The following is a 23,846-nucleotide window of genomic DNA, read 5'->3' as shown; positions in this document are numbered from 1 at the left end:
TTTGTCATCGAGCGCTTCTCAAAGTCTGATGCGCACCGAGGACATCCAATACACACGGAAAACGCCAGGGAAGCGCTAGAAGTTCCATCGCTCAGCGACGTTCCATCACTGCGCTAGTGTGACGCCTATAGGATGCGATTTGTAGTTGTTTGACAACTGCATACGTGCTGCATTTATTTACGCGTGTTCATTAGATTCCTGTGCGAAGCAACTATATACATTAATCAAATGTTTACGAAACAGCCAACAATATGACATGCACAACAGTACAACGTGCCCGCCTGTGAGGCCCCGCAGCAATGCCGCTGTTTGTGCGCCATTTTGTACTCCCCCCTCATACGCCAGTTTTCAAAAGACCGCTGCTAGCACAATCATAGGCACTAGACGATCCCTTATTGCGTAAACTCCCAATTTTCGCTTACCCTCTTCTCCCTTCTTTTCTTCATTCGTTCCCTTACGATGTAGCTCTGGTGTTTTTGTTTTTTCTTTATTAGTGAGATAGTGCGTCTTCCCTCCTCCCTCTCCTCTCTCGTTACCGACAGCAACATGTCGTCGCAAGAAGAATAACCACATCAAGCCGTGGATGGTCTCTTTATGTGTTTGTCTCTTGGCGTTTCTGATGCGGCTTTAGATATATTTGTGTAAATGTTCCGATGGCGCTGCTGCCCTGTAGATTTAAGGTACATTTCTCCTTCCTCATTGAGTCCTGTACTTTTCATCTGCGAACCAAATGATCTAAACCAGAATATTACGTATACTTCTTTTTACGCCATGGTAGAACGTGCAGACCGCAGGCGCTTGGTAGTGGTAGTGGTTAAATTGGTTCACAGGAAGGGAACCAATTTAACCTGAGCAAGGAAGGTGTCACACTTGCTCACTGGACACCTGAACCGCGCCGTAAGGGAAGGGATGAAGGTGGGAGTAAAAGTGGCTAGAGATAAAGGGGAGCCGTAGTGGAGGGCTACAGAGTAATTTCGACCACCTGGCGATCTTCAACGTGCGCTGACATCGCACAGCACACGGACACCACTTCGTTTCGCCTCCATCGAAACGCAGCTGCCGTGGCCGGAATCGAACCCGGGAACTCCGGCACAGTGGTCGGGCGTCTTACCACTGCACCACCCCGGCGGGGCAATTTATTATCAAATAATAAAAAAGGAGGAAAAGAGTGTTGCCGGCCGCGGCAACTGCTACCTAAAATCTGAAGCGCCTGAGCGGCGGCCGGCGGCAAAGGAAAGGGGATAGGGAGGGGATAGCGAGGGGAAATACAAAGGGACCGGAAGGAAGAAAAGACAGGGTAGACTTTCCAGCGCTACAGGGAAGAAAAACCGCATCGCACCGCCAGCACTACGCCTGCCTCTCCCCGAAACACATTGAAGAAAGGGAGCTAACTTCTTGCTTTTTGCTATGTTCCTGCACGGCCGGTCTCGAGGGAGAGCAGCCGTGGTTCGTGACCGACGGGAAAGGGGGCGCGCGGAGAAGTAGCGGCGGGTGCGACACCAACAGCTGCGCGAGGAGCGGGTCAAATCCGTCGCGCTGCGCTGAGGGTCAGTAGTGTCGGAAGGCCTGTGCATCTGCTAAGCGGTACGTGCTCGGCTGAGTGCCACACAAACCAGGGGCTTCAGGAACTCTGGACCCAACGCAGGTGAGGCGAACACCTTGAAGCACGTTGAAGGATGAATCAGTTGCTCCCATTTGTTTCTTTTGTTTTTATTGTAAGCAAGCTCAACACTCCAGTGTTTCATGTAGGTTTAGGTGAACAACGCGATGTTCCAGCCAGGTCTTAAGCTGTTGCATATTTTCAGTTGCGTTGTTTCCTAGACGCCTAAGTGTTGTAAGCCGCTTCTGAAGATGCCCGCACCACACAATTCTGGCGGAAAAAGACAGCTGTTAAGCAGCGAGTAAGCGTTGTTTGGGCGCCATGGAGACAGCTAGATAGCGCGGGATATTCAAATAGCTTCGGGTTGGATAAACAAAGGCGACAAAGTAGTTAATTCCGCTTGATACGCGTTCTTTATTACCTATTACACCTTTCATTTTACTCTGAATAAATAAAAAGCATTAAATCAAATTTACAAAATTTACAAGTTGACGTCGCCGTTGTTTTCAGTATGTGACACCGGGTGTCGCTACTGCCGCTACCACCAGGGTAGAGCTATCTTCCTCTCAGTTCTCCTATCGCCATTCTCCGCCCCCTATTTCTTCCAAATAACGGCTAAGGTACATTTCTGCGCCCACCCGATTCAAAGGGTAAAGCCACATCATCATGCGCTACATGAAAACGCTGTCGCTTCGTATTACCGTGAGGCGCTTCGAAATGCTTACTCGACGCTTACCCGACCCGGTGCTGTCGAGTCCATGTATACATGGACTCGACAGCACCGGGTCGGGTAAGCGTCGAGTAAGCGAGGTCACCATTACTCGACCCGATTGGTGTCTACAAGAACTCGCTTTCTAGCGAGTAAGTATCGCAGCGGCGCGTAGCGTCGAGATTTGTAGTTATTGTGCAAGTTTCTTACTCGTATTTGATTCCGTTGCCTTTTACTATCTAGAGCTTCGATTATTATTTTTTATCGTTGATGAGGGCTAAAAAGCATTCAACTTCGCTGACGCTCATCGCCGCTCCGGTTGCTTTTTAATCCCAGAGTTCGCCATAACTCGACTCGCTGACTCGACAGCGTCTACATGCTTTTAGACAAGCGGGTCAAGCGAGTTAACCTACCCCCTGCAAGCGAGTTAACGCGACCCGCTCCGCGGCTATTTTACTCGACCCGACTGGGTATACATGAACCCGACAACTGGTTTTTTACTCGACAGGCTTACTCGACCCGACTCTGTCGAGTCCATGTATACAGGGCTGTCGCCTTCATGTAAACACGGCAATTGGTTCTCCCGCACAGAGTGTACGACGCGAGGTCAGTCAAAACATGGATGCACGCTAAAGGCCTGTTCGTCCCTTGGTCAACAAACTGTTTCTTGTGTAACAGACCAGAGACGATAGAACACGCGTTTTTGGACTGTTGGGATGCCATTTTTTTCTGGGATGTTCTTCAGAGAACTTTAAAAAAAGTGCTACCTCTAGATGCATATGGCATACGATTTTTACCTTTTCCTAATACAGAGGAGTTTCCCTTTGATACAATAATGCTCCTGGGCCTCCACAGCTTGTGGTAAACCAGAATGCAGTTTAACAATGCAGATATACAAGTCAATCCTGTACGAGAACATTTCATACACAGTGTTGTGCGGTTCAGGGGAGTGCACATGACACTCCCCGAGCAGCCACAATGGATTCATGTGCTTGACAGTTTGGTAAAACTGAAAACGTTTTAACCCGCCGTGTCACGCGAAAGTGTGCTGGCACGTTTTATTGTTCATCGTCTTGTTTTGAATGTCCAAGTCGGCAATAAAGAAAAAAAAAGCGATAGCTGCTTCGAGATGTCAGTATGCACCTGTCCCTGGTCACGGCGATTACCAAATTGGTGAAACCGCGGACGCATGACGGAGGCTCGATGGCTGTTTTATTTTTGCGGGCGGCACTGTCTCAGAGCGCTCGTTTCGTACCAGTCTTGTCTTTCTGCCACAGATGTCTTTCTGTCGTGCAGCTGTGTACATTATTCACAGCGTTTGATGCCTCTCGTTTCCCTACGTACCAGTCATTCGCTCTGCTCATGTGTATATAGCTTATTGTGAAAAAGCAGGTAGGCAGTGGCTGACCAGTTCGCGAGCTTCAGGTGTTCAGAAGAGGCGCCTGGTTAAGCTGGAGTTGCCATTTCATACGCAGGGGAGCGCTAGTCATGCCACTGTTTTCCAAAGTGCACTAAGACTCCGCGAAGCTATCTAGGCGCCGTTGTACTTCTCGGTATTCGCATTGAAACCTTCAGAATTTTCTGCGATTGTCTTTTATTGCGAAAGCAATACTACGCCAGGTTTCGGCCCGTCGCGTAGTACGTGGCCGCAGTCACGAATGACCTTGAACAACCGCGAAGAATAAGAACGCTCGGTCACCTGCAGCTAATGCTTTCACTCCATATTCAGTTCAGCAGCGTTGAACCGTTCTCATTTTTTATATAATATTATAGAATGTGCTCTGACATATAGCTTTGAAATAGAACATCGGCCGTGTTTACATGAATGCGACAGCTGGCGTATCGCATCACCCAGTTCCTATCGCATCGCATTCGTGTAAGCAGAGGTAATGCCCTAGGGAAGCGCATCACGTTAATACGCCAGGCAGGGCTGGATTGAGAGGGGTAAGTGGGTAAGTCGACTTCTCCGTGCATGTAAAAGATGGTGACTCCCGGCTAAGCGGCGGCCGCTCGCCTCATCACCAAATCGCCGCCGCTCCGCACGGCAAAATAAAAATAATCTGGCAAGCGCGACGTTAAGTCAAACAATCTGTGCCTTTGGTTTGAACCAGCCATGGTTCCCCCCCCTCCCCCCCCTTTTTTTTAACTCTTGTCTCAATTTACGCGCGACACTATACACCCACTATACATACACAATCATAATGCCGTAACTGTTGCCTGTAACAGCGCCGTCGATCAATTTTGTCGGGTGATAATTTGCAACAGATGGATTGAATCACAATTCTGATGAATAACTGATTTACTGACTATGATTTTTACTCCCTTTTGAGGTCGAGTATCCAGCATGAACCTCGCAATATGAATCTGAAGTGAGGTTGAGGAGGTCCCTATGCCGTTTAGAAACTTGAGGTGAGGGCGACTCAGGAGTCCTCATCTTCAACTGAAGAGGTTGAGTGAGGTCATTAAATTTGATATGAGGTTGAGGTGAGGTCAATGTTTGTGAGGTGATGGCAGATCAGGAGTCCGCATCTCCAACTGATGAGGTTGAGGTTGAGTGAAGTCATAAAATTTGTATGAGGTTGAGATGAGGTCAATGTTTTTGAGATCAAATGACCACTTTTGTCTCCTGGAAAAAAAAAAAAAAGTTCCTTAATATGAGAAAGCTTTATATTTTCCAAACTAGTCCAAAACTAGGGGCCCATAAAGTTAGCAAAAGTATACTATTAAGTTTTTCGCTATTAATTAATTTTTTATTAACAACGTTATATGGGCTGTGCGTTTTATTCATGCATCAAGGAACAGTCAGCACAGAATTGATCTTCTTTTATTTTGTTTTTTCGCTGCACACGCTCTTTGTGAACCTTTTAAACACTCCACAGAAAATTTATGAGCTATATAAAACCTGTAATCTAACTGCCGTAACATGTACTCCATTTAAAAAAATGTTCACACTAACTTTGAATCGAAAACGTTCGGGAAAAAAATTGCCAAAGTTACAGAAAGGGGTATTGTACTACGTATGCGTCAATAATTGCATTCTGGTACTCACCGCAAAAATTGCAAAATCATTTTAATCTAATGACCCCTTGTATTGTGATCTTGTCCAGCAATAATTATCAAGGTATTTTCTGGCTCAGTTGAGGAATTTTTTTTTTTGAAGATGGGGGGAAGGAACCACTTCAGTACCGGTCATGATGGCCCCATGCTGTCACTTCACTGCAGAAAGCAGCCTCGGCGTTGCACAAACTGATCTTTCCATGTACTAATTGTGTTCAGACGCTGCTCATACGTTTTGAACGAATCTGGCGTCATTGCTTCCCGAGTGCTGTTTTTACTAGAGCATTGATGTGTAGGTATTTAATATAGTGCCTCGAGGGGGCATCCACAATAGCGACTATGATCGCCGAGAGACCGGAGTCACACCATCGCGTCCCTCATCTTTCTCTTCTTTCTCTTGTTGCTACCAAGGTCCTCGGCTTGAGCCGACGCACTTCGCAGCAGGGTGTCGAACCAGAATTTTTCCGTGCTTGGGTTCCGGTTCAAGTGTTAAGAGTCAGGGTTCGGTTTTCCGGTTTGTACAGGTTCGACTCTGCCCAAACAGGTTCAAACGGGTCCGAATGGGTACAGGAAAAACAAAAAGACCAGGGTGCTTTTTCACTTCGACTTGTTAATATTTAGTTTTCTTTCCTTTTCCATTCTACATTAAAAACTAAAAATCCATATAGTATTATTTCTGTTGTTTTTGTTGTCAGATGTGATGGGGTCTACCTGACTGCACCGACCGCAGCAAAATGTTAATAATGAGACACCGACGATTAGGGGCACGCAGGAATATCATCGTTTTGTATCTCTCATCTCTCGGTACTGCTCTCGCTATATACTCACATCCTTTTGTAAAACACAGAGCAGTTTCTGGTATCCAAGTAGGTGTACGCATATCAACTTTCGTCCCTCACCCAGGAATTCGTCCCAGCCCGCCTTGCGCAGCTACAAGCACAGTGGCTATTTTGCAGTTGGTAGAGAGTCCATTTCAGTGATAATCCGATTCGAAGCAAGGACGTGTGGAAGACACGGCTGCGAAGTTCTCCCCCCCCCCCCCATTTATTGTTCTATATAAAATAAAAATGCTCGGAAGATTAAAGCTGTGCGTGTGAGGTTAGACAACATACTTCACACGCCTCACCTTCACCTACGCTTGATCTTTCATGTAAGCCCCGCCGGGGTGGCGCAACGGCTATACGGCGCTCGGATACTGTTCCCAAGGACGAAGGATCGAATCCCGCCCTCGGCGGCCGCTTTTCGATGCAGGCGAAAGCAAGGCGCCCGTGTGCTGTGCGATATCAGTGCACGTTAAAGAACCCCAGATGGTCGAAATTTACGGAGTCCTCGACTACATCGTCTTTCATAGCCTGAGTCGCTTTGGGACGTTAAAACCCACAACCCTTTCATGTAAAACTTCCGTGAGCGCCAAATAAAGGTTTGTGGCAACATAGCACTCAGTGTCTATCCCTCTTCTCCTTGTTGCGCTGTGTACATAGAGCATAACCACTAGTCCGAACCCTCACCCTGTGATATATATAGCGAAGTGACAGTACAAGGCTACCCCGCTCATCTTCAAAAATATTTTCCCGAGAAAAAAAAAATGAAAATTGCTGTTCGAAATCGCAGTGGAACTGGCTATCAGTGAAATTTATGTTGTAGTTTCGCAATGAGCACCTCAGTATGCAATTTTTGTCCGAATACGCAGCACAACACACTTTCCTGTAACTGTGTTTTCTGATTATTATTCGGTTGAAATTGTGCGTAAACAGCTTTTTCCTAGTTGTTCATGTACGTTACGGCAAGCGGATCACAAGTTTCATATTACTCACAAAATTTTCCGTCAAGTATTCACATGCAGCAATCAGTGCACTTCGCATCATTGATCGTGAATAAGCTTGACCATTCATACGGACGTTTCACAGATTCATACGGACGCCGGGGAGAAGAGTGGCGGCAGCAGACAGATTGTAAAACACCGGAAAGCGGCAAACAATTAACACACGGCATTCTGCTAGTGCTCGACATCAAACTCTTTCCTCATTCTTCGGCTGTTTAACTACGTATGTACGGTGCAATGCCCTCTATTATGTCTGCACTGTCACCTTCAGTTCGATGACACCTGCCACAGGGTAAAGAACTTGCCACTGATTTGTGGTCGCCTTTCCCTGCCACAGCCGCTGTCACCTATGCGAATATATATATGTTCTCCTGTCGCCTCATAGACAGGTGTACAGAGCTAATCAAAAGTTTCTTAGCCACGGGACCCACGGGACTCATAAAGCTACCTAAATCATCTGGAATGAAACTATTCATCACCGCGTCCAGATATTTCAAGCGTTGACAACGGTCTCAAGTTCCCCACTGAACAGGTCGAAAGCAGACCCTGTAGTTTTGATGCTTTTAACCAATCCTGTAAATGTGTATGCTGTCTTATTATACCATACAAGTTCATTTGCTGCCTTTGATTGCCGTCAATCGAGTTTCTTCTCTGTTGCAGGCAAAGGGCCTGTACGCAGACGAAGCATGGCCACAGCGGGAGACCACAGCACGGGCCGCCGACTCTTGCGAAACCTAGCTCTGGCCGTAGCCCATGTTTTCGGCTACGCACTGCTGCTGGTGTTGGAGTGCTGCTTTCTTGCTCTCGTGACCATGGAGAGCGTGATGCGCAAGAGGTTCCACCGGCGCGAGCATGCGGCACTTAACTCGGCCACGGGTTACGCCGCCGTGGTGGCCATCTGGGAGAGCGTCGAGAACCTAGCCGACAAGCCCCGACACTTGGGGCTGCTCGTGCTTGAGGAGAGGGTCGACCTCGAAGCAGTGGCCAAGCTCATCCTCTGGTGCCTGGCAGCGGGAGCCAAGTCCATCTCGGCATACGACATCAACGGTGTGGTCAGACTTGCTTCTAATCAGAAAAGGCTATTATTAACACCCACCTGAACGCTGTCATGTGGCTACAAACAATATATATGCACCTATTTAATATGGGATAAATTTTTGCGAAGGCTCGCTCTTGTCAAGGCATGCCAAGCAAGTAACTGTTAATGTGTACTCCTGTAGTAGGATATGCGTTTCCCGGACAAGTTTATCTAGAAAACACTGAGTGCTGTGGGCAAGGACATCGGAGCATCTTGGCGGTCAGTGTTGCCAATGTAGGCCTTCATGCGTGACAACAAATCTAACTGTTATGCTAGTACTATTTTCTGTTACTGTGTGACTCAAGACCACATTCTAAATTTCAGTGAAAAATGATCGATTCGCCAAGTGCTTTGGGTTTACTCCACATCGTAGTGCCAAACTCACTTTAGAAGAAAACTCGACCCGTCACTCTGCTGGTGCCGCGGAATTATCCACAATATTCGCGGTGCCACAGAAAGGAGTGAATCTCCTCGGCAAAGGTGAAAACAAAAGTGGGAGACGAACACCTGTTGCTAGATACAGCCTTGAGCTCTGGGACCTCCTTCTGTATTATTTATGTAATACCTGTTTTCATGAATAAACAAACAAACAAACAAACTTTCAAAGTGCACGGAGGGCAAATAATGCCGACGTCACGAATCGTAGTCGAAAGCCTACAGGCTAACCTGGTAGCTTGCGAGTATTATCTATCATTAGTGGCATATTACGGAACCATCTAAGTTACGTCATGCAAGCGTGTTAAGCCAACATCGCCTGAACTATTGGTCCGCACAGACTCACGAGGTGTGTTCTTTTTCTTTCTTTCTTCCTTTCTTTCTTTCTTTCTTTTTCTTTTACGTTTCTTTCAGAGCGGGTTGTTTTTATTTTCCTGCCTAGACTAGTGATTTTTTTTCTTATCTTGTTTGAGCGAGTGAATCACTTAATTTCTCCCTGAGGGATATGAATCCTCTTTTATGAATATTGTTGTCACAAGGGCAAGCAACAAGAACGGTGCAGGTCTCGAGTTCGGACACATCACTTGTTCCCGTGCATCTGTAAGCACCGTGTCTGTAGGTAATCGAAACTCCTTCCGACGTGCCTTGACTTGCTCAACGACGACACAGCGACTGAAGACCCAAACGAAAAGGGTTATGCGTTGGCAGGACGGCAGCCTCTAACAGCCGTTCTAAGCGCTAAAGTAGTGGACTGTCTTTTTCTTCTGTTTCGCGCAGCAGTCAATCTTTTACGACTCAGCCTATATATAAGAACACGCTGCGTGCTTTTCCTCCCCGCGTATGCATCGAATCAAAATGAAAATACTCTGTGAACACCTATCCCACAAAACAGACTGAGCGCGCGTATATGCTCAGTTCGCTCTTTCTGCCAATCTTTGTGAAAGCTACAAGTTATATATTTAGTTTTGCTGCAACATTCTTTTCTGAAATGCGAATTTCCAAACGAAAGAAGTGTTTCCGCAGTCGAGAATTGTGAAATAGCACCGGTAAAAGTAGGGAGCTTCTATGCGAAAATGCAAGCTTCTTTGTTTCTGGCTAAAACTAGATATTTCCCAGCAACCTCCTTGAGCCTACTACTCTTTATTGGAAAATATTTGTTATATACCGAACACAATCTGCACTATCGTCATGTAGGTAGCCTGTGCTCTTTCCTTAGCTGCCGCATTCTGCTGTATACACAAGCTGCATTGACATATGGGCTTGAACGAAATCTCCATTATGCCACGAACCATTCAAATCTTTATTTGTTCTTTTTTCGGTAGCCGCCGGCATGCGGCCTTATCACTCTGATTCGAACGCACGGGTGAATTCTGTATTCTTGGCTTGTTAATGTTCGTTGTCGCAAGACGCGGCTTTATCAGATTATTTGTCGCCCAAGATGCGCAGAGATGTGTGTCGAAGATTCCGGCCACTCGCGTGTGTTTCTGCAATGTTCCAGGTTAAGCTAGTCAGGATCTGTGGCTTTATCCAGATGTGCCTAGAAGATTCCGGCCACTCGCGTGTGTTTCTGCAGTGTTTCAGGTTAAGGTAGTCACAGTCTGTGGCTTTATCCAGATGTGTCTCGAAGATTCCGGCCACTCCCGTGTGTTTCTGCAATGTTCCAGGTTAAGCTAGTCACAGTCTGTGGCTTTATCCAGATGTGTCTCGAAGATTCCGGCCACTCGCGTGTGTTTCTGCAATGTTCCAGGTTAAGCTAGTCACAGTCTGTGGCTTTATCGAGATGTGTCTCGAAGATACCGGCCACTCGCGCGTGTTTCTGCAATGTTCCAGGTTGTCACAGTCTGTGGCTTTATCCAGATGTTTCTTGCGTTGACGGATGTGGCGGGGATTCTTAATTCGACGACCCACGAGCACGTTAGCTGTTATGGCAGCCGCGGATTCTGTTATTTCTTTTGCTGGCACAAGTCAGTAACCCGTGTTGCACATTATTTAATGAAACTCATTATTGGGAGTTTTATTCAAGTGCAACGACAGGTAGTTCCATTCAAGTGCAACGGCAGTGTCTTCGTTCGTGGCTACCAAGCTTGTCGCCATTACGTGACAATATCATTTCTATTTACATTTCAGGGACCCTGGTACAAGAACTAGAGAAGCTCAAGGAGATCACGAAGAACACGCTGGTGGATGCAAGGATCGAGAAGAGCGCCGTCGAGTTCGTAGTGAAAAGGCCTGAAGGTCAGGGCCCCTTCGTTTCTGCTTTGTATTTTGGAGAAGATCAGGGGTACGCGAACTTTGGTCAAATATTGTGCGACAACGAAATACTACCAAGTCCCGCCAAGGGGTCGGCGGTCACAACACACGGTATACATGTGCTGCAGCGATCTGGAATTCCCGCCTTCAATGCTAGCGTGGCGACGTTATCAGAGATAGGGTTGGAGGTTTTGCTTTTCCTAATCTCGAGAATTCGGCTGACTTTTTTGGTGTTTATGAACGCGGTATTCGTTTTTCTTTTCTTTAATTTTGAGTGCGTGGGGGTGGGGGGGGGGGGGTGAAAGCCATATTATTTCTCAGCCTGTTATTTCTCACAGTTAATTCGTTCTATTTTTTTTTTTTTTTGGTACGTATTCGAGTGTTGCCAAAAGCTCAGGTAAGGTTATCTTTGCATTTTTCTCAACCCGAACAGCCCATTTACCCGTAATTATCTAGCAAATGGGTGCACTTGCAGTGGTTCTTTTTAAAAAAGTACTAAATAACTGCCCTAAGCGAATGATGAGAGCGATAAAACGGTGGGTATGTAAAGCCCCCTGGTCTGCAAAGGTGTATTAGACATAGGGAGCATTTATTCAGCTCACGAAATTGCGTCTTAACACGTTCCTGGCTTTCCCTAGCTTACGTACTTTGCTAACGTCCTCATCTGACTGAGTTTCACAAAAAGATATACTTAACCTTTTTTTGTTTTCATATAAATAAATATATTCCTAAAATAAGTTTCCCTTTGCTACTTCTGAGCGCGTATTTTTATTATAGAGCGCCCTCGCTCGGCTAGGAGATGCTGGGGCAGCGTCACTGCTCGGCTTAAATTTTTATTTTAGGCGGAACCCTCCCCTCGCGACTCGCTACGACTCGCGACTCATCTGAGCTCAGCCACTCATCTCGACTCTTATATCCTGAGTCGCTTTGGGCTCGCTCATTTCTCTCAAGAGCCATCTGACTCACTGAGCTGAGCAAATTCTTTAGCCCAAGTGGAACAGACGAAGACAGTTGGTGTATGTGTCTGTGTGTGCGTGTATGTGTATGTGTGTGTGTGTGTGTGTGTGTGTGTGTGTGTGTGTGTGTGTGTGTGTGTGTGTGTGTGTGTGTGTGTGTGTGTGTGTGTGTGTGTGTGTGTGTGTGTGTGTGTGTTTTGGCTTGGTTTGCCGTTTTTTATGAGAGTGAATTGCTACTGTGATCTTTGCTTTCTCATCAAACGCAATTAAATTAGGTCGTCAGCAAGCATTAGCAAAAAGTAAGAAAGATTTTGACTAGGCTCTATCCACTATAAGTTGTATATCGGTGGCAACATTCATCATGCACAAAATATGCTAGGGAGCACACGCATGAAGATTCTCCGCCGATTCTCTCTTCCGGTCTCCACGAGGTGTTGCCAAGCCACCGCGCCGCAAGCACGCTTTGTCGCGACAATAAAAACCCTCCTCCGCTGTCAGTATAAATTAGAAGAAAATAAATAAAAAGGCGCACGCCATCCTCACAAAAACAGCCGTCGTCTGAGCCCGAGGCCGTACTCACGACGCAGATTCCGAATACAAGTCCGGACACACCAACGACCCAGATGGTCTGAACGTGAGTCCAAGGTTTGCGAACAACTCTGATCATGATCTGAATGTGACCGTGGATGAGCTCGAGTGAGTCGACTCATGAATGATTCCGGCGACATATAAGGCTTCCACAGTAAGTCTCCAACTTTCGTCAAGGCAAAAAAAAAAAAAGAAATGAATGCCAAACTGCGAACCCCACAGAGGATTCTATAGCCATACAGAGACAGGCAAAAACAATGGAACGCGCCTCTATACGATTACAGCTGCTCATAATTCCACAAGCCAGTTATCCTGCAATGGTCTGTAGAATTTCAAAATCAGAACGCACAGCTGTTATAGTAATTTGCATAACGCATGAATTCTCGAGTGAGAGCGTCTAACATACCGTGGCATCTGTTAAAGCAAGAAGTGACGGAATCTTTAATAGTTTCAGATACGTTAAAATCACAGTGAAGTTCTCATTGGCATATGTCAGTTTGCGATATGGAGCTCAAATTTTACTGTCTTCAAAATCACTTCCCGTAATATGCTGCTTCTCTTCTCGCGGAAAGTTTATAGCTGGAACTGACCTTGCGGCACGCACCGAATAGACTGCAGAAGCTAATAGCCACAATCACGACGAAAGGGTTTCTAAAACTTGAGTTATTTGATATACGAGTTCACGATGCAGTTTCTTTATGCACCTAAGAACGGACAACCTGTTTACCCACAGCGCATTGCACGGTAGTGTAGTGCATTAAACTTCAGAGATGACCCCAAAAATGTTACCGTCGCATATTGCACAGCTGTAACTAGAAAGCCACAAACTGTTTTCCGTTTCGCTATAAGAATATGAAGTTATGAAGTTACGTTAACGTCCTCAAATATTGTAAGCCAAATTTCACAAACAGTTCAAGTTGCAAGGCGATTTCTTCGCAAAGATAAAAAAAAGTTGGCTGTGGTTTAGCTCTGGTTTACCCTAGTTGAATTGCGAAAGCAAAGGCGGAAGCTTCTTTTGCCTGCTACATTATTCCCCTATCACGCCCTATCAGTGTAAGGTGCAACATTATTGGGGACACTTAAGCTCACCCTTCAAGGGTATGACGCGAGAGCGTAAGCTACCAGCCCACATATAAAGTCACGCTTCAATCAAGCTCTATGGACGTGCCTGCGTGTCGAAGGGGTAACGACAACGCAAACGGTTCTGGCAGACTGATTCTGATATCACCCTCCCATATGAAAGGAGTGACCCGAGTTGGCAGCTCCTCCTGTCCGTGGCATAGGTGTAACGTGAATTCGAATGTAATGGCAGGCTGATTCTAATGTCACCCTCTCACATGAAAGGAGAGGCCCGAGTGAGCGAAATGCGCCCCTAACTAACCTATCATCATCATCACCATTATCGTCCTTACGCTATAGAAGGAGAATTAAGATGCGCTGTTCACGGTCCCGCGTGGCTCGGTTGGTTAATGGGGATCCGAGGAACCGAGGGATGCAGGTTCGATCCCCGGTGGCGACAAATTTCTTTTTATGAGGACACCGTAGCTACGTCTCTTCACGGTGTAGCTGCTGCCATCCGAGGTCTCGGTTTGGCTGTTGGAGTGTTGCTTTCGCAACGAAACAAGCCAAAATGTCTGGCGGGAAGAAGCGGCTGCGGGGCCATCTGGCGGGGCTCGGCTAAGCGGTTGATAGGCGCGGCTGTTCAAGGTCATTCGTGGCCGCGGCCACAGCATACGCGACGAGCTCGTAATGATGCTTTCGCGACAAAATAATAATAAATATTAAAGCTATTTTTACCAGGCAGTGGCACTTGAATCGACAGCAGGTTCTCGCACCGTCTTCACGCTCCCCAAACTGACGAATTTTCAGTTCACTTCAGATCCTTCGCCCTTTCTCGACACCTTTTGTAGCGAGAGCTACATTGGCCACAGCCTCGTCATTTCGCCGTGCCTGTCCATGCCTGTCCGAAGAGCAAAGAAAGAAGTAGTGGTAGGCGGTAGCTGGCAGCTGACATGGCCGAGCACTAATTGGACGTAGGGCTTCCCGAGATTACGTTTGGCGGGAGCTGCCAACTCGCGCCTCTCCTATGGGAGGGTGGTATCAATCAGCTTGCCCAAACCATTGCATTCACGCTATCCCTAGGCCACGCTGGCACGTTCATACCGCTCGGTTAAAGCGGGGCTTTATATGTTGGCTGGTAGCTTACGCTATCGCGTCATCGCAAAGCAGGGAGTGAAAACAGAGATAAAGAGGTGCCGTAGTGGAGGGCTTCGGACCACCGCGCGATAGAGGCTTTCGCCTCATCGCACTCTGGTGGTCAAAAGTGCCCCCTATGGCATAAATAAAGCTGAAACCAGAGTAAACTATTATGTGCAAAAGCCATGCATTTACTTTCATTCCGAACCTAAGCTTAGCCATGCAGATAGCCCACGCAAGCGCAAGCTAAACCACAGCTTTTTTTTTTTTTTTTTTTTTTTCGGAATCTGATCACAGCGAGTTTCATGCCTAATACTCGGTGTGATTCCGGGAATAACCGCTCATATTCTAAACTATAACATATTTCACCGCACAGAAAATCCGCAGTGACACAGAGCGCGTGATGTGTTAAGCTCCACCCAACTCTTCGGCAGAAAACCTCGCAAGCCGGCGTGAGTGCGTCTGCGGGCTTACTCGATTTGTCGCAAGCCAGCGTACCCAACGGTAAGAGCTTCATTAATTATTGTTCGTGGGAGCTCTAGTGGCATTTTAATGTAATTAGATTCAATTGACGCAGGTGGAACTCTTTTACTTTGTGTGTACTGAACTGCAGGGAACGCCAGGAACTCAATGAACAGGCTTGCGCCTACACAGACCTTACTTGACATTATCTGGCGCCAACTTGACGCCTGCTAGCTTTTTCGCATAGGCAGTGTACAGTACATATATGTGCTGTAATCACAGTGACAGTCTAAACATGCTCTGCTGTTTCGTACCCAGAAGAAGACGAGTGCGAGCGCAGTAAAGACGCCACGGAGCAGTTCACGGGGCTGCCCGTCTACGTGGTGACGCCAAACGGAAAAAGCGGCCTCATCGCAGCGTTCAGGGATATTTGCGACAACTTCAAGTGCGGAACCACCGACGACGAAGACGTCACCCAGGAGACACTCGACACAGACCTGAAGGGCAAGTGTACTTCCTTCTTTTCCTCTCTCCACCCATCTTCCTCTCCAGTCTTCCGCAATACGCGCCGTTTCCTGCAGCTGTCCCTCAGCCTGTCTTAGACAATAGATACATGCAATAAACTATTTATTTGCATATTTAAGTGGCATCGGACATCACGACAAGCTCTGATTTCACCTTGCATGTTTCTCTCATTCATTCTTCACGCAGTAAACTTTGTCAGCCCGTTTGTCGAACTGTGCACTTTATCATTTCATCTTATAACTTTACTCGCCCATGCAACCCTAGTACAGTTTTAATGGCCGAATTTTATCTTCTTCTCATCTTCTTTACTCCTTTTATCTTCGGCACCACTCTCCTGCCGTCTTTATCTTCCCCCACCCTTGTTTTTTTTTTAGGGGCTCCCTTTGACATTACTTTTTTTTTCTGCACTGATTACTACCAAAAATTACTACCACTTCTACCGTACCCTCAACTACGTCCCAATTAGTGGGGGAACCCCGGCTAACCCGGGACTGTTTGCAGCACACTCCTAGGCAGACGTTTAAGGCTAAAAAAAAACAAAAAAGAACGCCCAATTGAATGCAATTCAGGACATGTGGCGTCTGCACTAATTTGCGTCCGTATACTAGTTTGTCTTCAACCCCAGTGAAGGTTAGTGATAAAAAAATAGAGAAAGAAGGCAAAAAAAGAAATGAAACGCTTAGTTGGAATGGAGTACACTTAGTCACATGATGATTAATTAAGGTGTAATTACTAGCCAGCGTGCATGACACCCATAGAGTACACTTAGTCACATGATAATATGATTAATTAGGGTGTAAATACTAGCCAGCGTGCATGACACCCATAGAGCTGCAAAAATAATACTATACAGATTTAAATCCAGAACTATCGCCTGATTCGGGCAAGTACCACGAAGGCTAACATATGGCGTGGGTTAGACCAAATTAATCAATAATGCTGGAGCTGACGATTTATTCACCCGGCTTTATTCCAATAAGGGCTATACTAAAAGTCCGACCAGCACTGCTATTTCACACAGTCACTAGCTATCACTAAAATTCGCATTTCATCGAGAATAATCGAATGTCGGGAGACTTTGTTTTTGTTTGTTTTTTTTAACAATTTTTCTACATTTCGCTTTGTATTTGCATCACTTAGTTATTGCCGGGAACAGGAAATAATGTTCAATCCCTGTCTTTTTCTTTGATACACCGTTGAACACAAGCGAAGAATTTGTTTATTTCATGTGTTGCTCTTCTTATGATTCCTATCGTTCATTTTCTCTTGTGTGCAGGCGAGTACCGAGGAATGCCTGCGCCACAGCTGTCCCTGCGCTTCAGTGGATGGGACTCTTTCCTTAGCTATCCACCTTGGCACATACACTGCAGCGATAGGATAATGTGAGTGCTTGGGGACAGAGAACTCCTGCTCTCGCACTATAGCACGACGTTCGTGCTCTGAAACTTACAAAACCTTTTGAAAAAAAAAAAGAAAGCACAACCTGCAATAAGGGAGTAATTACTCATTTATGTCTATCCAAACACAGCCATACGGCTACAAAAGAAAGGCGGTGGTCCCGGATTCGATCCCGTCAAGGAAGAATTTTTCTTTAACTGTGAAGTTTCTGAGAAAACTGTATAGCTATCCTTTGTAGCCGTATGGCTGCGCTTGGATGAATGCCAATGAGTAATTACTTCCTTATTACAAATCTACTCCATCTTGGAGGATCCTCCTAAAAATATTCGATCAATATTGGCCTGCCAGATGTGCGTGTGCGCGTGTGTGTTTGTGTGCGTGTGTATGTGTGACCTGGCGCCAGCGCGTCGGCGCAAGATGCGAGCACCAGCTGGACAAGCCCGGGCTGACGAGCAATTCTCTTGGTCTAGACCCCGTAAAAGAGCTCGCCTACGACAAAGCTCGTTATATTCTTGATGTAAATGTAACGATGTAACGATGCAAATCAAGACCGACCTGTAATTTTGAAATTCCTCGATCATCGTGAAAAGATGTCGGTATTAGCGGCTGCACACAAGCTGAAGGGCTCTAATGAGTCTATTTCAGAAGATTTCTCGCTTAGAATTCGTGAAAAGCGCAAAAACCTGTGGAAGAGCTCAGAAAAAGAAAGGGGCGATAAAGCAAAAGTAAAGCTAGTTTACGACAAGCTCAGTGTAAATGGTGTGCTTTATTACTGGGATGATGTAAAGGGCATGCGAGTCAAAGTAAAGAAAAATGGCAGTTTGACGGAATATGCGTGACACTCGCGTACTGAAAATCCTGAACGTGAACTGTAGGAGCGTTGTTAATAAATGCACAGAATTAGAAGGACTCTTGGAAGCCTGTGACCCGGACATTGCTATATTAACGGAGACATGGTTAAGCAAAAGCGTTTACGATAGCGAATTTGTGCCTCGCGGTTACTATATCCATAGAAAAGATCGTGGTAGCAAAGGGGGTGGGGTGGGTGTCCTTTTCAAAGCCTGTCTAACGATGGCAAGAATGCCCGACATACAAAACGTCGAGGGAATATTCTGCAAAGCCTATCATGACAACATTAGGTATATTATAGGTGCTATTTATAGGCCACCTAACTCTTCCCCTGAAGTACTAGATGGTCTTAGAAACTATATGATTGAACATGTGAAGCCTGGTGATCGGATTATTTTGGCCGGAGATTTTAACCTACCATACGTAGACTGGCTTTCCTTCTCACAAAATGTTCGGGGAGATAAATGTGGCGAAATGATGATAGACATAGCGTTTGAGTTTGATCTACTTCAAGTCGTTGAAAATTTTACGAGAATAACAACTAACTCGAGATCAATACTCGATATATTCTTCATAAGTGGAGCAATTGGAACAAACAGCACCTGTGAAGTTCTCCCTGGTATTTCAGATCACCAGGCTGTGTTATTAACGCTTTCCGATGTCTCTCTACGTAAGCAGCCTATGAAAATATCCGTGCCCAATTTCTCGCGTGCAGATGATGTGTCAATAATAGATATGCTATCTTTTGAGTTTGAGTCCTTTTTGAACAGCACCGATGATATTCATGTTTTGTGGGAAAGATTTAAGTGCCTCATAAACCATTGCATTGATCGTTTTGTTCCTCAAATTTTGAAAAAGAAAAGTCGGAACCCTTGGATTTCTCGTGGGACTTTGCAACTGAAAAGGCAACTTAAGCGTTTAAAGCATAAGAAAGGTACTGCTAAGGATCTACCCGCACTACTGAAGAAAATTTCTGAAATTTCTTTTCAGCTAAAGGCACAAGTAGCTTTTGACAAACATCAATACTATGGTGTAAAACTTCCCAATTTCATTTCATCGTCCCCCGAGAGATTCTGGAGGCTGATTACACCTACATGTAGAACGAATGAAGTGTTTGAAATTAATGGTGTTGAATGTGAAGATGGTTGTCAAATTGCAAGTGCTTTTAATTCCCATTTCAAGTCTGTTTTCACTAAAGACAATGGCATTCTATCAAACTTCTATAATTCATATCCACCAATACATGACATTAACATCACTGAACAAGGCATACTCAATCTACTTTTAAATCTAGAGGTTAAAAAATCACCCGGGCCAGATGGCATTCCCAATGAATTTCTGAAACGTTATGCTCCCTGGACTTCAAAGTATTTATGTGCTTTGTTCTCTAAGTCTTTGTGTGACAGTCAAGTTCCAAGAGACTGGAGAACAGCAAAAATAAAGCCTCTCCATAAGAGTGGTAAGAAAAATCAAATTACAAATTACCGCCCCATTTCATTAACTTCAACATCATGTAAGCTTCTTGAGCATATAATACACAAACATATTTCTGAATTTCTTGACAAGTACAACATTCTATCAAGCGCTCAACATGGTTTCAGAAGAGGTTTTTCCACGTCCACACAGTTAGCTATTACCGTACATGATTTCGCAGCTACAATAAATTCAGGTAAACAAATCGATGCAATCTTTATGGACTTTGCAAAAGCTTTTGACAAAGTTTCACATAAAAAGTTACTATTTAAGTTAGATAAAATATTAGCAAACCCACAGCTCATTAATTGGATCTCTTGCTATCTTTCGAACAGACAACAATATGTTTCTTTTAAGAATCAGAGTTCTTCTAAGGTTTCAGTTGACTCCGGCGTGCCGCAAGGCTCTGTTATTGGACCTCTTTTATTCTTGATTTTTCTCAATGATATTACAAATAACATTGATGTTAAGATTAACCTGTACGCCGACGATTGCGTCATTTATTCTGAAATTAACAGCGCTAATGATCAGTTAAAGCTAAATGAATCATTTCAAAGAGCTGTTTCATGGTGTGAAGAATGGCAAATGGAGGTTAATTTTGAGAAAACAGTATTTATGAAAATAACCCATAAAAAGAACCCTCTTCATTTCAGGTATTCAGCCCGGAATATTTTTCTATCTGAAGTTGAGCAGTTTAAATACCTCGGTCTTTGGATTTCAAAAGATCTTAGCTGGACAAATCATATTAAATACGTAGAAAGTAATGCTAATCAAAAACTCTTTTTTCTAAGACGAGCATTAAAACTATCCACACCCGCTGTCCGGTTAATGGCTTATAAAACCATTGTCCTTCCAAGCATAGAATACGCCTCTATTATCTGGTATCCCTATACACAAAAACACACCAATATGATTGAAAATTTGCAGAAGAGGGCAGTCCGTTTTATTTACAATAGCTTTGGGCGCACCTCAATGACAACACTTTTAGCAAAGGCCAAACTTCCTTCTCTTACCGAAAGGAACAGAGCACTGCGCCTAAAATTTCTATTTCAGTTGATAAAGGGTGATTACAAAGTTGACGTGTCACATATAATTTCTTTCTCTACAGGATATGCCACAAGACAAAGACACGCCCTAACAATAGCTCCTTATTCCACTCGCAATAACTGCTTCAAATATTCTTTCTTTCCCAGGACTATCACCGAATGGAATAAATTAGACAATGACACTGTTTCACAGCCATCTGTAAACTTATTTTGTTCACGCCTTAATCTGTCCGGTTTTGTGTAATCATTACAACCATCTGTTTTGCCATGACTTACTTTGTTTGTTGTTTCCGCCTCTTATTGAACTTTGTATTCTTGTTGTTGTTGCCTATGTTATTGTCTATAAGGATGTATCCCACCCTGCTAAAATCCCGCATGGGATTGCAGTATTCATAAATAAATAAATAAAATAGTATAAATATCGCCAGAAGTCGAAGCCGTGTTGTATGAGAAGCATGAAGGTGCGACTGATTCAATTCCAGACGACAGCGTGCTTGGATCACTGAGGTAAATCCGACAAATATAAATGTAAAAAACAAATTACAAGGGTTCAACGCTGCTGAACCAAATATTGATCGAAAGCATTAACAGCGGGTGACCGAGCGTTCTTCTCTTCTTCTTCTTCTCCAGCCCACATATAAAGCCCCGCTTTAACCAAGCCGTAAAAACGTGCCTTGGTGGCCTTTAGTGGCAACGTGAATGCCAGGATCCTAGCAGGCTGCTCTCATCCTAGTGTCACGTGGGGTATGACGTCACAGCGTCACGTGGGCAAGACGTGGCTACCGGCCACTCTACGCAGAAGGCTCAAAACCTAGAGTAGTATTGCTTTTGCAATAAAAGTATCTAACTAAAGAAAGCATACATACTGCGCACGCCTGCACAGCTCGTCCTTACACAAATATAAAATGAGGCAAATTACCGCGTATTCTTGCTAGCAATGGCGTAGTGTAAATATTAGCTTTGAGCTATTTCGCTATACGGGTGCCCTAGCTATGTCCTGAGGGTTCTCGTTATAAAGTCATTTCCCGCAAAAACCTCGTGGTTCCTCGAATGACACTCTCTTTTCTTTTTCTCCCATGCCAGGAACCTGGGAAGCCACAGGAACGTCTTCCTGTCCGAGTTCATCGAAGCTCTGCACAAGTAAAACGAAATAGAGAAATGCTTCGGCAAGTGACCATTCTTGGCCACTTCTAGCAGTGACGGACAGTTGCAGTGGAAATGCCAAGAACTGGAGCGTTCATTTCCCAAGCATCATATACGGTTGTGACACAAAATAAGACAGCGGTCGTGCAGGAGCGGGAAAACTGCAGGGTATGGGAATGTAGAGCGAACAAAGCATGGGCGTGATCCTTACAAGAGGGTTCGAGCGTGAATACGTACCACAATTTTGTTGATGTGAGCCGTAGCCAAGAATCAAAAAACCACGGTCGAGTATTATTATTTTACTTTGTAGTAATAATGACGACCTCAGCAAATTTGAATGTTCACTCTCGGTTGGCGCGAGCGAAAGTCAATAAGGTCGAGAATGCGCTGATGGAGAGCCAGCGGAAGGCAAACGGACATTTGAAAGTGACATCAAAACATGCCATACCAGCTGGAGGGTTTGAAATTATCTCTGCCAATTGCCACACACACCGCACTTAAATACCCTCATGGCAAAACAGAAGTGTGTTCTCCTAAGAGGCATAAAGTATGTATTCTTCCCTGCCACGTCGTACTATCGCGTTTCATCACAACCGAATGATAAATATGATAACTTAGTAATGTAAATGGTAATATGGCAACGCGTTACCATATTTGCCGTAATACTGTGCACTATATAGCATCACATACTATGAAACCGGCATGTGGGTACATCCACAATTTTATCATTGCTACCGAGAGTTTTCTTGCTAACTGCACCAAAAGATGTACCGAATTATGCGTCCAATCTTGCACAGTCGGTTCAAATTCTTTTCGTTTTATTCTACGTTTTCCTCAGTATAGTAGCAGCACGACTTGTCACTAGCATGCGAGTGGACGAGGACTGTCCTCAAATGCGTCACGCCGCAGTCACAGTGCCAACTTCTCGTTTTTGGACCAGCAAGCCTGGATCATCCAGCTAGACGGAGAGCCAGCTGTCACTAAAGGAGCCCGGGACTGGGGACACCGAATACCCAGCTTCTGAAAATTGATTTAGCTAAATAAAAAATGTTTCTCTCTCTTTCCTGGGGCCCGCGGTGCTCACTGTGCAAGAAACTGCGGCCCGGTGCTGGATTTAGACATACTTTTGGCGGCCTTCGATCGACGCTTGGTACTACACCTATTTTAGTTCCGTTTTCTGGCTTTGGAAAGATGCACAGCACATTAGAAAACAGACAGCGATGAGGATTGCGCAAAAATGTATAAAATTTTTGCTCAACCAGTCTCTTCAATTATGCTTTTCCCGTTTCGATTTCAACTATCAAAGCATCAAGGAATGGAATTGGTGCCAAACCCTATTTCTATTAACGTTCGTGTCAGACTAGTTTAGATCACGTGAGGCATACAAAACATGTAGACAGATGAGGGAGGAGGAGGGAATGCAGGGGTGTTAACCAGAAAGGCCTCCGGTTGGCTACCCTACACTGGGGAAAAGGGATAATTGGATCAAAGAGCGGAAGAGATAAGGGACGTGAAGCATAAGTCAGAGTTCTTCACTCAATCAGTGGCTGCTAAATAAAAACAGTGCCAACGTTTATAGCTCCTTATAAACAGTGCCCTGTATGCCTTAAAGGCAGTCAACTGTAGTGGCCACGGACTAATGATCTTATCCGTCGTTAAGGGCCAGGATCGAGGCGGTCCAGCACACAACGCAACTCATGCCTTTAATTCACAAATGCAGGACATTCACATAGGAGATGTTTGATTGTCTCTTCACAGCCACAATTTTCAAAGGCAGGGCTGTCGGCCGTTCCGATCTTGAAAGCATATTCCTTCCTCAAAGCAACATTGAGCCATAAAGGGCACATCAACGCTGCTTCTCGACGCGCGATCTTATGGGGAATGCGAAGGCGCAGTCCAGGGTCTAGTGCCCCAAGGCGGTGATTGCAAAACTCCCCGTGTTCTACGCTGAAAGTGTGATCTCCAGATACAAAGAGCAAAGCACACATGCTGCGTCAACCCTTAATATGGGGATTTTGACTGGGCAGAACGGGCAGCCTCGTCCGCCTGGTGGTTTCCATTGATACCACAGTGTCCTGGCAGCCATTGAAAAATAATGTCGTGACCTTTCGATATTGCGCCATGGTACAGCTGGCAGATCTCTCCAGCGTGGGTAATGTGACCCAACGCGTAGTGCAGCTTGCAGGCCTTGAAGGGCTGCTTTAGAATCTGTAAACACAGTCCAGTCATGAGGATATGTTCTAGGCAAATGAATTCAAC

The 23,846-nt window shown here is 45.2% G+C and overlaps 1 protein-coding gene across 1 annotated transcript; it reads left to right on the top strand.

Annotated features, from left to right (window-relative positions):
* The first annotated feature begins 1,344 nt into the window (after positions 1–1,344).
* On the top strand, positions 1,345–22,643 carry LOC146190747 (dehydrodolichyl diphosphate synthase complex subunit NUS1-like). The gene is made up of 6 exons (XM_084601132.1): positions 1,345–1,645; positions 7,849–8,235; positions 10,829–10,936; positions 15,472–15,657; positions 16,955–17,060; positions 21,528–22,643. The coding sequence occupies exons 2-6, from the start codon at positions 7,875–7,877 to the stop codon at positions 21,586–21,588; spliced, it is 822 nt and encodes a 273-aa protein (XP_084457258.1). The 5' UTR covers positions 1,345–1,645; positions 7,849–7,874; the 3' UTR covers positions 21,589–22,643.
* The last annotated feature ends 1,203 nt before the right edge of the window (positions 22,644–23,846 follow it).

The sequence above is a fragment of the Amblyomma maculatum genome, chromosome 4 (genome assembly GCF_055883805.1).
Source record: "Amblyomma maculatum isolate TAMU_Amacu chromosome 4, ASM5588380v1, whole genome shotgun sequence".
Lineage (NCBI taxonomy): Eukaryota > Metazoa > Arthropoda > Arachnida > Ixodida > Ixodidae > Amblyomma > Amblyomma maculatum.
The sequence above is the reverse complement of the archived record's forward strand: the minus strand, read 5'-3'. Positions and strand labels throughout refer to the sequence as shown.